At 60.4% G+C, this 12531-nt stretch overlaps 1 protein-coding gene across 2 annotated transcripts; it reads left to right on the top strand.

Moving 5' to 3' along the window:
• Nucleotides 1-92: 92 nt before the first annotated feature.
• Nucleotides 93-10836, top strand: ARRDC2 (arrestin domain containing 2). 2 transcript variants are annotated; one of them, XM_082331407.1, is made up of 8 exons: nucleotides 93-836; nucleotides 7050-7116; nucleotides 7265-7412; nucleotides 7736-7838; nucleotides 8135-8391; nucleotides 8728-8887; nucleotides 9173-9324; nucleotides 9415-10836. In XM_082331407.1, the coding sequence occupies exons 1-8, from the start codon at nucleotides 572-574 to the stop codon at nucleotides 9466-9468; spliced, it is 1206 nt and encodes a 401-aa protein (XP_082187533.1). In that variant the 5' UTR covers nucleotides 93-571; the 3' UTR covers nucleotides 9469-10836. The 2 variants fall into 2 exon arrangements, with proteins under 2 accessions (XP_082187533.1, XP_082187532.1); XM_082331406.1 differs by lacking the exon at nucleotides 93-836 and adding an exon at nucleotides 5069-5445.
• The last annotated feature ends 1695 nt before the right edge of the window (nucleotides 10837-12531 follow it).

Raw genomic sequence — 12531 nt, 5'->3', positions numbered from 1 at the left:
TGGATTTTGATGCAACTTCAGACACAGAAAGTAAAACTGGCTTTGGGGGTCTTTGCTTTCTAAACTCCTCTCCCATCCCTTCCAGCAACGCCCCAGGAATGCCTGAAGCAGGAAGGCCGAACAGCTTTTCTTTGATTCCCCCGGCTACGTGAAATCTGCCGGCACGGTTGGTGGTGCGTGACACCCCTCCCTGCCAACGGAGCCACCAGCACGTACCAGTTGAATATCAACAGTGTCTGTGACTCAGAGATAAGATGAAGTCACGTCATTTCTCGATCGGTTTAAAAACACATCACTCGTCTCCGCGGCCCCATCCTCGGCACGGCATCACCCTCACGCACATGAGGTCAATGCTGAAGTGTCACTGCAAAACAGGGTCTCAGTCCAATCCTGGGGAAGATTAGGCCCGTAGGGTTGGGTCGGTTAGGGGCAGGGATAAATTAGGGGATCTCGGTGTGGCCTTTGATTTTTCCTCCCTTCCCTGGAAGGCTGCGCAGCTGCCTATCCCGCTCGCCTCAGCCCAGGCGGGGATCAGCCTCCTGGAGCTGCCGGATAAGCGGGGCCGGCAGCGATGCAGTCCCTGGGGCGTGTGCGGAGCTTGGCGGTGGAGCTGGAGGACGGGCAAGCGTGGGGCGCCTACGGCAGCGGGGAGCTGCTGCACGGCCGGGTGCAGCTGGAGCTACGCGGCGCGGTGCGGCTACGGGCGCTGGAGGTGCACGCTTGTGGACGCGCCACCACGCACTGGCTGGAGGGCCGCAGCGTGGGGCTCAACACCGTCTACCATGACTACACAGCCTACCAGACCTTCCTGTACCGCCACTGCCAGCTCATCCCCGGTAAGGCTGGGGCACGGGGGTGGTTCTCTGCTCCAGGACATTGGGTTGGGATCCCCTCGGGCTGCAGGCATCCCCTGCGCGAGGACCTCTGCCCTCCTGGGTGCTTCCAACCCTTGGGCACCCTCTTCTCACCTTTGCCTGAGGGTTTCTCTGCTGCTGGTTTCTAGGAGGCTGCCTGCAAACTCGGGGCTGGTGAGCAGGAAGGGTTGTGGCTTTTGTTCTGTTTGCACAGGGAAGCGCAAATAGAAGTGTCTGTTCGCAAGTGTGGAAAGAGCACTTAGTAGTTCAGTAAATATTTGGTTTCAGTTTTCTGATGCTGGGACTGCGTGCCCAGCTGGCACGTTGCTTAGATCTCCTGCAAGAGGACGAGCCGCTTGGGTTCTTTGTGTGGTTGGGATGAAATGATCCAGAGCCGAGGGATATGGGACATCTCAGCTGTCCGTCTGCTCATTAACTCTGTCTTTTCTTATGAAAGCGCATGGCTTTTATCCTCCCCGCCGATGACAGTGTTACAGTCATGGCTCTGTGGCTTTTTCTCCCCCTTTCCCTGCTTCCGATGGCCGTGTTATTGCCTGTGACACGGCGCTATGTGCCGCCCGGCCCCGGAGATGGCCGTAGGACTGCACTCGTGCTGAGGGCATTTAATTGTGTCAGTGGCCAAGCGCAACCCAGAAAGTCGTGCCAGCCCTAGCTGGCAAACGTAGAGGTTGCAGGAGGAAACGGGAGCGATGGAACGAGGACGTGAGCTGCCTTCCTGGAGGCGTTCCTGTCTCTGGCCTGCACTTGGAGGCTCATACTCTCTATTTCTGGATGACCGTACCTTGCCATCTGCTCCAAACACCTGCGTTACTCTGGAGTTTCTGTCTTTGGCAGTGTTGGATGGCCCCTTTGCAGCTGCAACTGCGCTAAGCGTCCCAATCACAGTTAAGGCGATGGGAGAAGCCCTTGCCCTGATGGTGGCCGCGTTAGCTGTAAGGTTACAGGGTGAGTTTTATTCCCCAGTATCCCTGCAGCGAATGTCTGCAGGGAAGCCACAAGCTGCTGTGAGCGTGTTTGGGTTTTGCTGCTGGGATCGTGTACGATAGAAGCCCCTGGAGCCATCTGGAGAAGGGCGCTCGGCCAGGGGCTGGAGGAATTGCACGAGCCGCTCGGCCTCGCCAGCGCCCCGCACTCCTGTAGCTTGGAGCTGATGGTTTCTGGCCCTCGCCTACCGCACGGGGAGAGCTGAACTGGGCTCCTTGGGGAGCACAGAGCCTCGCCAGAACTTGGGGGCTGGGATTTTATTGCCTCTGTCCACACGCGGATTCCTTTTCTGCTTCGTGAGAGGGACACGGGCGCGTGATCGCAGGAGTGTTTTAAGGGAGCGAAGGCTGTGGGCTGCAGGGAAGTGCTGTTCTGCAGCCAAAATCGCTTCCTTCGGATCCCGCTGGCTCCTGCTCCGTCCCGCTGTCCCCCCCGGCAGCACGAGGACCTTCCTGATGTCAGCTAGCGAGAGGCTGCTGAAAACGTGCCATCATCCAAAGGTCCCTGTGACTGCTCCCTTCTTGTTGCTTCTCGATGAGATCAACTGTGTCTGCGTGGTGTTTAAAAAATGCAGGTTTTGTCATGGTAACAAGGCAGTGCAGAGGAGGGAAGCCAGGCAGAGATAAGAGCCTCCCTTCTGCTCTCCCCTGAGCTGCGAGTTTATCTGCAGTTTCCTGGCAGGGTGGTGAGCGCTGGCACCGGGGTGCTGCCTTGTGAGACAAGAAAAAGGGTGAAAGAAGGATGTTCGGACTATTAAATGTATATTGTGTAATCGTCTTCGATAGGGAGCAGGAGGAGAGGAAAAGATCGGGGTGTAATGGGCAAAGGCAAGGCAAGGAAGGCCCTGGACTCTTCGGCATGAGGTGATGTGAGAGAGCCCGAGGAAGCATAAATGCTTTTTGTGCAGTGATCTTTTCTCTCCGAGGATCCCGCAGCACTTCCCAGAGGTGTAGGTCCTGCCCGGGTGAGAGGCAAACATCTAGAAGCCATTTTATTTTCATGGAGACATCCAGGAGAGTTACGGCACGTGGGCTAGGAGCACGTCAGGGCTCCTGTTCGTTGCGGGATGGCCCTCGATCAGCACCTTAATCCTCGTACATACGCAACACTCGCAAATCCAGCAGGGACAGAGCTTATTCCTCAAGCCGGGAGCGTGCGCTTGTGCAAGGCTCCGCGTTGCCCCGTCTTGTCTCCATCCTGGGTCAGGGTAGAGCTGCTGACTCGCCTTTTTACCTGCTGCATCTCCCTCTCTCTGGCTTTCCAGGGACCCTTGTGTGGCTCCAGGGTCAGTGGGCAGAAGCCACCAGGTCCCAGCAGCGGGTCAGGGAAGGAGAAGCCCCTTCTGAGCCAGGCTGGGTGTCAGCTCCTGTTGGGACCAGCTTAAGCCTGGCCAGACTCTAGGTGGGGCTGAAGAGTTGGAGATCTTGCCTGCACCGACCCTGGCCTGGGTTTTAGTTGGGTTTGGGCACCCAGGAGCATTCTTGAATGGAAAGCCCCTGGCCGTGGTCCCACAGCCCCTGCCCCTGGAGATCCCGGGAGAGAGGAGAGACCCTCTCCCGGCGCTGGGGTCCCAAAGAGGTGGGAGAGGGGCTGCCCACCCCGCGTGGAGGCGAGGAGGGGAGCCGTGGACATCTCGTGCGGCTGGCGCGGGAGGGAGGCTTGCAGAGATTCGCATCCCGTGGGCGAAGGCTGAGTCACGGGCTGAGGGGGGTGTGCCGGCAGGCGGGAGGAGAAGATGCCAAGCGCAGGATGGAGCCTCCTCGGCCCGGCCGAGCCTCCAGCCCCTCTCGAGAGCCCCACCGCCTCTAATGTCACCCTGCGCCGCAGCAGGGACACCAGGCACCTTCCCAGAGCTGGCATCACCCGTTGACTCACGCTGTGACGTGCCTTCCTTCCTTCTTTCCCTTTCCCGTTGCTGTCAGGCTGCCTGCGCAGCATTTGCTATGATCCACGTTTGCTTGTGGCAGCAAATGGTTGCGCACATAAAATAAAACACGGCCCCCTTCCCTTGGGGAGGGAGACAGACGATTCCAGTTAGCCTTTGGAGACAGCTAAAGCTTTGCAAGGCTTCAGCCCAGCTCATTTTCGGTGGCTGAGATCAACCCAGTTCAGCACAGCAGGTCCTGCCCAGCATGGCTGGGAGCAACTCGAAAATCCTCAAAACTTTAGCGGCCAAATGCTGAGTAACATTTTTAATGCCTGTTTTGTCTTATCCCCAGCCCGTGCCCGGGGTGGAGAGCTCTGGTGCTCTGCAAACGTGACAATCATGATTAAAGTGGAAGTTCCTAAAGCTGCGTTAACCCTTTTGGGGGGTGTAGACCCCTTTTTCCTCACTTTTACAACATCTCGGGGTGCTGCTAATGGTGATGTCCGCACTGAGAATCACCACCTCCCTGTTTTCATGCTTTTACCCCGGCTGAGCCCCGGCAGCAGCAGATGCTGCCGACAGAGCGAGTCCCCACGCCGTGCCTGCCCACGCAGGTGTAATTTGTCGCTGGGTTTTGGAGCGGCACCACACAAACTCCAGTACGAACTGGTAGAAAACCAGCCCTCGCCTGGTTAAAAAGCGCAGGGAAGATGTATTGCTCACTCTCTAATTGCACAAGCTGAATGGGAGCCAGTTCTTGATTTCTTAGAAATAAGGGAAGCGATGTCCCAGACCAGTTTTCCCTTCGTCGCCAGTTGGCCCGGCCGCGCCGTGCGAGGAGCCCAGATCCAGTTGCAGCCTGTTCCGACCCCTGGGAACGGCTCTTGGGAAAGGATGCGGATCCACGTGCAGCGCGGCCCTCGCCTATGGGAACTGAACGAGGGGGCTGCTGCGCCGAGTGAGGAATCCCGCCGGGAACGGGGATTCTGGCCAGTGCCGAGAGGATGGAGATGGGATGGGACGGCAGGATGGGAGCTGCAGGGGGGTTTTGGGGGGCACCGAGCAACACCCGCAGCAGACAAGGGGGTATCCAGGGCAGGGCTCAGCCCTGCGAAGCGCCCCGCCGCCGGACGCGCTCCCGCGGGCCGCCGCGGTGCAGCCGCCCCCGGCGATGTCTCGGTGCGGCACCGGCGCGGCGGAGGAGCCGGGGGAGCCGCGCTGGGCTGGGACACGCACCCCCAGGGCCCGACCCCCCCCCGGCAGGCCCGGGGAGCGGCGGGGCCGGCCCGCACATGCTCCCTGCCTTGTTTTGCAGGGCCCGGCGGGGCCGCCCCGTCCCGTCCCGTCCCGCCCCCCCCGGGGCCGCCCCCGGCCGCGCCGGGCACTTAAAGCGCGACGGGCGGCGGCGGGAGCGGGGCTGTGCCGCGGGAAGGGGCCTCGCCATGATCTTCGATCGCCTCAAACGCTTCTCGATCGTGCTGGAGGGTGCGGAGCGGGACGGCCCGGCCGCCTTCAGCCCCGGGCAGGCGGTGTCGGGCCGCGTGGTGCTGGAGCTGGCGGCGGCGGCGCGGCTGGGAGCCCTGAGGCTGCGGGCGATGGGCGCTGCCCGCGTTCACTGGACCGAATCCCGCAGCGCCGGCTCCAGCACCGCCTACACGCAGAGCTACAGCGACCAGGTGGAGTTTCTCAACCACCGGGACACGCTGCTGGCACCCCCAGGTACGGCACCCCGAAGCGGGGCGGCACCCCGGGGGCGGCTCGGAGAGCGGCGGCGTGGGCGCCCCGGAGACCCCGGGGCTGAAATAACGGGGGTGCGGGGCTGCCTGGGGCACCCCGGCCGCTGGGCGTGCGGCACCCCAACCCGCCGAAATCGGGGTGCCTGGGACACCCCGGCTGCTGGGCGTGCGGCACCCCAACCCGCCGAAATCGGGGTGCCTGGACACCCCGGCTGCTGGGCGTGCGGCACCCCAACCCGCTGAAATCGGGGTGCCTGGACACCCCGGCTGCTGGGCGTGCGGCACCCCAACCCACTGAAATCGGGGTGCCTGGGGCACCCTGGCTGCTGGGTGCTTCAGACACCCCAGCCACCTGAAATCTGGGTGCTAGGGACACCCCGGCTGCTGGGTGTGTGACACCCCAGCCAGCTGAAATCGGGGTGCCTGGACACCCCAGCTGCTGGGCATGTGGCACCCTGACCCACCGAAATCTGGGTGCTAGGGACACCCCGGCTGCTGGGCGTGCGACACCCCAACCCGCTGAAATCTGGGTGCATGGGGCAGCCTGGGATACCCTGGCTGCTGGGTGCCCCAGACACCCCAGCCAGCTGAAATCTGGGATACCCCGGCTGCTGGGTGCCCCAGACACCCCAGCCAGCTGAAATCTGGGATACCCCAGCTGCTGGGTGCCCCAGACACCCCAGCCAGCTGAAATCTGGGATACCCCAGCTGCTGGGTGCCCCAGACACCCCAGCCAGCTGAAATTTGGGTGCGAGGGACACCCCAGCTGCTGGGTGCATGATACCGCAACCTGCTGAAATCTGGGTGCCAGAAGCACCCTGGCTGCTGGGTGCCCCAGACCCCCCAACCCGCTGAAATCTGGGTGCATGGCAAAGCCTTGTGGACCAGGGAATCTGGGGACTGGGTGCATAGGTCCCCTCCAGACACCTCAAATGCTGAGTGCACCCCAGGACCCTGGGTCCTGGGGTGCACAGCCAGACCCTGCTGCCCGGCAGGGCACCCCAGTTAGGGACTGGCCCCACACAAGACTCCCCCTTTGCTGTGGGTGCTCCCTGGCATGGAAACAGCGTTGGAAGACTCCTGCGGAGGCCCAGGAGCTTGCTTTGAGCAGGGGGGTTGGACGATCCCTGGATCCGGGTGATCCCCAGAGGTCCCTTCCAACACCAGCCGCTCTGTGCAATGCAGGCAGGACCCTGGGGGGCACGGGGGGCTTGGCTTGCCCCCGGGAAGGGGCTGGCCACCCTCCCAGAGGGCACCTCCGGGCTCTGGCTCGCTCGCCGCAGCGCAGGGTGGCTGCAGGGTGAAGCAGAGCCCACCCGGGGAAGCTGCCCGGCTCTCCGAGGGGGTGCCCCTGGCTCGTGCGTGCCTGGAGACACGTGGAAAGCAGGCAGTGCCCGGCACCCACGGGACGTGCCCAGCTCTCACGTCACAGCTGTGTGTCTGCTGCTGCAGTTTAACCCTGGCAGAAATATCCCTGTGCCATCGTGCTGCTCCTTTGCTGTGTGCTGTACATCTCTGCCACCGATTTGCCCAGGGAGGAAGTTCTGCAGGAGGGAGATAATCGTCTTAAATCTGTTGTGCCCACAGACAATGGTGAAGTCACCGTCCTGCCGGCAGGAAGGCACGAGTTCCCCTTCACCTTCCAGCTCCCCGAGTAAGTTGATATTTTTTTTGTTTCCTTAATGCAAAGGGGGAGAGGAGGCGCTTGGTCTGTGACACAGGTCCTGGGGGGGCACAGGGCGCCTTGAAAACGAGATTTTTTTCATCAAAGCCCTTCTAAATTGCTCATTGCTTATACGCAGGACCCTGGCTACCTCCTTCGAGGGAAAGCACGGCAGCGTGCGCTACTGGGTGAAAGCCAAACTGCACAGACCCTGGTCGACAGTGAAGAAGGTGAAGAAGGAGTTCACTGTGATTGAACCCATCGACATCAACACGCCGGCGCTGCTGGTGAGCTCCCCCGGCTCCCCCTCGGGGCAGCGGCATCCAAAACTTCCCCGGGAAGCCCACGGGGGAGGTGTCTGCCTCCCCTCCGGCATTACAATGCAGGCCTGATCTCCAGAGGGAATATTTGCCCCCCTGTAACTTGTGCCCTGGGCAGAGGTCATCTCTATCTCTTAGTTTTTGGAAACTTTAATGCATTGCGACAGCATCTTGCATCAGATACCTAAGAAGTTGCTGATGCTCCTCGGCAGGTTCTCGGTGCCAGGGAGGTGCTTGCTTTGAGTTTCATCCTTTCTTGCTAAATAGCTTAAACATTTTCCTTTCTCCAGGCTCCCCAGGCAGGTGCTAAGGAGAAGCTTGCTCGTGCCTGGTACTGCAATCGTGGCCAGGTTTCTGTGACTGCCAAGATTGACCGAAAAGGCTACACCCCAGGTGAGACAACGTGCTGGTGCCCTTGAACCTCTGCAGGCCCTGGGGCGGACCCCCGCAGGAGGGGATTTGGGGTCACCGTGAGCTGGGTTCTTAACTCCTGGCACGAAATCAGTCCGAGAGCCTTAGTGTGTGCACCTGGTGTGGGCAGCCGCCTCGGGACAGGCTCCTGCTCGATTAAACCTTGTGCTGGCAGTGCCAGATAGCATGAGCAACCCTCGGTGATCCTCTGCAGGAATTCCTTGAGGCAGGACCGGGCTCCATCTCCCCTCCTCCAACATGTGCGTCTGTTTTGGTAGGTGAGGTCATCCCTATCTTTGCTGAGATCGACAACTGCACAAGCCGAGCGGTGGTGCCCAAAGCGGCCATCGTCCAGACTCAGACCTTCATCGCTCGGGGCACCAAGAAGCAGAAGAAGTCGGTGGTGACCAGCATCGTCGGTGACTCCATCGCAGCGGGGAAGCGGGAAGTGTGGCACGGGCGGGCGCTGAAGATCCCGCCGGTGGGTCCGTCCATCCTCCAGTGCCGCATCATCCAGGTGGAATACTCCCTGAAGGTGAGGACCTCGCGGGGGGCGTTGCAGGCGGCTCAGCTCAGCATTAAGCGTTTTCCCCTTCTCACCAGGGCTGTGCTCGTCGCTTTGGGCTTGTGCAGAGATTTTGGGGCTGGTGATTTGTATAAGGCCTTGGGTTCCCCCTGTGCAGCTGTGGCCGCTCTCCCCGTTGCCACTCGTGCACAGCACAAGGGCTCGTGCAGGAGCATTTGCATCTCCCTTTGCATCCCACTGCAAGAATTCCCTCTGGGCCAGCTTGAGCCAGTGCTGCGGGGGGATACCTGCCCCTCCAGGCTGGGAAAACACCAACAGCTTCTCTGCTCTCTCCTGTCTCTGAAGGTTTGTGTGGATATTCCTGGGACGTCCAAGCTGCTCCTTGAACTACCGCTTGTCATCGGAACCATCCCGCTGCACCCGTTCGGGAGCCGCACATCCAGCGTCAGCAGCCAGTACAGCGTCAACCTGGACTGGCTGAGCACCATCCCGGAGCAGCCGGAGGGTGAGCGTCTCCCTCTCCCTGGGATCTGTCTGGGTGCTGCACCCCTCCCTGGTCACCCTGCTGTGGATAGCGAGGGTCAGAGCAAGTTCTCAACCTTGTCTCTTGCTCCAGGACCAGCTTTTGCTTTTTTACTTAATTTTTTGGTTGTGGTGCTGCATCTCCTGGACTTTTTCCCCCAGGAACTGGGAGGGTTTGGGAAATAGTGGATTTCAAGCCCTTTTACCTGCATGTCTCCCATTAATGGAGAGTGTTTCCTGCTCCCTGATGGTTCCCTTCTCTCTTCAGCTCCCCCTGAATACTCGGCGGTCGTGTCCAGCCCGGAGGCTGAGCAGAGCCTGGCTCCGCCGTGCCGCAGCGAACTCGGCGGCATCCTGGAAGGTCCCTTCTTCGCCTACATCCAGGAGTTTCGCTTCAGACCACCTCCGCTGTATTCGGAGGTAACAAATCCCCCTGGGCTGGGAGGGCTGCTGGAGGTGGCTGCGATGTGCCTGCTGCCAAGGTTTTTGACTCTAAACTTGGCTTTGCAGATCGATCCAAACCCCCCTTCAGACAACATCCGTCCGCGCTGCATGACCTGTTGAGAGAAGAGCATCGGATGCGGTTGACAGTGTGGCGATCCCTTGGGATGAAAGCTTGCACCCTCGCAGCACTTCGGTCTGGAAACGGGGACGCGGCGGCCGTGAGACGAGAGCTCCCGCAGCGCCGAGACCCCGGCTCTGCTCACTGCCCTCAACTACTGTTGTCACGACTGTCCCACGGACTGACACCAAGCGTAGCGTTGTGGACTCGTGCATGGTAGGAGAACACGTGAGACTCCGCGGCGTGGAGCGGCTCCATGTGTGGTTGGGCAGGACGCGGAGGGTTAACAACTGCCCCGGGATTCTGGGGTTCAAAGGGGGGATATTTGCTCTCCCCTTGCCTGCAGTGGCCGTGCTCTGGCAACTCCTGTCATGGAAAACTGGAGCTTGGAGGTATTTCTCAGGATTACTAGAGAATATTTTAATCGTGCTCGGGTTTGAGTCCCGTGGTGATGGAGGTGCAGCCCCTCTCCTGCAGTAGCTCACCAGGATTGCGGTTCCCTAAGGAAGTAACAGGCCTTTTTCTGGCCAGATGAAGCAGAGACTTTGTCCGCTGCTGATAATCTTTGCCACGAGCCTGGTGATGCCTGCAGGGGGAATGGTTTGAGCTGATCTACCGAAACTGTAAAGGCTTCCATGGGCTGAGGACTTGGGGGATGAATTTTTATCATTTGTGGCAGCATTTTGGTGCCGTTTACCAAGAACAGGAAAGCTGGTTCCTGTGTGTTAGCGCCAAACCGGCACCATGTGCTGATGCCTCCCCCACGATGGGGCTGAAAACCAACCCCCAAACTGCGGTACCACCCCGGGGGTGTTGGAGCTGCGGCTCTGGCATCTCCCTGGTGGCCAAGGAAAAGAGCAGGAAGCCTGGTCTGAGGCTGGTGGCAGCCACAAATGCCGATGGGAGACGTGGAATTGAAATGAGTCCTTCAGGGCCAGGAGTCCTGCTCAGGACAGGTTTGATCCTGCACCCATAGAGGGGTCGGTGGCCCCGGTGCGGTGAGGCGCAACATGCGCTCGCCAGCATGGGAACTGGTGAGCCGGGTGTTGTAGCAAAGACCGCTTGCGTGTGCGTGCCAGGGGCTGACCCCGCTCGCTCTGGCATGACCTGAGCAGAGTTTGGGTGCTGAGGACCTTTGCATTCCCTCACTGAGACAATCCTGCCCGCGGGGCTGCTCGCTTCCCCGCGCACAACCAAAGCCAGGCGTGCCTTAGCCTCCGTGCTGGGGCCGCGCTCCGCTCGCTCGGGATTGTTCAGCTGATTTTTGTATCTGTGAACACTTTCATAACGACCACTCTTGTCTCTGATTATTCTTTTTTTTATGACTTCTTGTTGGAGAATTTTTGTTTGAAATAAATTCTTTAAACCCAGATGTTGCCTGGATATTTTCCTATTGCTCTCTTTCTGCTGGATCCGCTCACCGGCTCTGCCCACGCTTCCCATTGCCCGGAGCTGCACAGCTCACGTGGCTGTCGGGATGTCGGAGCGGGAGCGCTCCCTCCCCTCGCTTCATCGCCCTGCGGGCACCCAGCTCCATCCTGCACCCAGTCCTGCTCTGCACTGGGATTAACTGGGTCACTCGGCCAGCGCTGCTCCCCAGCAGGATTGGTCCCCCGCGCTCGGAGCCCCCCTGCCCAGATGTCAGGCTCCCAGGGCGAGCACTGAGCGATGCTCCGCGCCGTGCCTCCGGCTCCTCCACCTCCGTGCAGGTTTGGCCCTTTTCCCATCACCGGTTTAGATCCCGTTGTATTTTTCCACGCTCGCTCCTATCTGTGCCCGGGCTGCCGGAGGACAGAGAGCTGCCTCCATCCCGAGAGCCCGGCGGGGACCCGGCAGGTCCCACTGGCACAGAGAAGCCAGGACCCTCCTGCGGTGGCTTGGCCATTCCCAAGGAAGGTTGGGCTCCGTCACCTGCTTCCCTGGCTTAAGGTTTGGTTTTTAACAGCATTTCTGTGCTCCGTATCTCTGCTGAGCACAGCAAATCTTGCATTGGGTTTAGTTATGCCTTCCACAGACCGTGGTGTTTAAAAATATTGCCATGGGAATGTAATTTTTTTGTTGTTTGCTGAGCTGCTCAGCACCGCAGCTGCGTCGCAGCACGTGCTCCTGCAGTGGGCCAGGCGCTCGGCCGCAGCCCAGCGAGATAACGCATCCCGGTGTTTGCCTGCGACAGCCTGGTGCGTGTGTAACCTTTATTCAAATCTGATTTTTATTTGGCATCCCCGGCCGCACCAAGTAATCTGCCTCGGAAGAGGATTAACCGGCCTCACAGTGAATTTGTTTGCATCCTCGTTTGGGGAGATGCATGCCCGGATCTGCCGCTGACGGTAGCGGCAGCCGGGGCTGCATGGCCTCGCAGCTCAGCCGCGCTGGGGCATTTTGGTGACATCAAAGGGCACAAACCGCAGCGCTGCAACCCCCCTGGATAAAGATGCCTCCAAAGGAAACCCTGTGATCAGCCCCCCGGGGCCGGTGTGCAGCCAATCTCCGCCACGCCGCGGCATGGCACAAGGGAGCCATTCTGTGCCGGCAAACGCTGAGCGGCAGAGACGGCCGGGGGCTGCCGGTCAGACCCCGATCATCTGCCCCAGCCGCACAAGGGGATGCTTATTCCCAGGGCCAGAGGAGGAGGAGAGCCGCCAAGCACCCCGTCCGTCCTGCTGCGCCTTTCTGGGAAAGCACATCACGCCGTGACGGGGACAGGCCATGCTGGGCTGGGGAACCCAACGCCGGTGGGCACCGCTCCCGGTCCCCACGTGGGAGGGATCTTTCCAGCAGGAATTCTTTCAGATGCCTCCAGGTTTTTCTCATAAAGCCGGACAGTAGCACAGCAAGGGAGGGGGGGCACAGCCTGTCCGGGTCTCTTGCCAGCAAAAGGACTGCGCTCCTGAATGCTGGAGGGGCTAAAAATACCCCGTCTGGATATTCGGAGCTGCCCCGGAGTCGGGGCGAGGCACAGACCCCCCCGGCAGCGCTTTCACAACCGCTGGCTGTGCCACCGGTGCTCCCTCCAACCTGCTGTTTATCTTCCCCGGCTCCAAAGTCCTTGTTGAACAGCACCGGCT

The sequence above is a fragment of the Platalea leucorodia genome, assembly GCF_965183815.1.
Source record: "Platalea leucorodia genome assembly, chromosome: 21".
In the NCBI taxonomy this organism is placed as follows: domain Eukaryota; kingdom Metazoa; phylum Chordata; class Aves; order Pelecaniformes; family Threskiornithidae; genus Platalea; species Platalea leucorodia.
This window is presented reverse-complemented; position numbering and strand designations above follow the sequence as displayed.

What these genes read in the sequence shown, in the direction of transcription:
- ARRDC2 (XM_082331406.1), top strand. Translation starts at nt 5,169, where the DNA reads ATGATCTTCGATCGCCTCAAACGCTTCTCGATCGTGCTGGAGGGTGCG. An exon ending in TTCACCTTCCAGCTCCCCGA is followed by an intron (nt 7,117 to 7,264) that starts GTAAGTTGATAT and finishes GCTTATACGCAG; the next exon opens with GACCCTGGCTACCTCCTTCG. An exon ending in CACCTCCGCTGTATTCGGAG is followed by an intron (nt 9,325 to 9,414) that starts GTAACAAATCCC and finishes TTGGCTTTGCAG; the next exon opens with ATCGATCCAAACCCCCCTTC.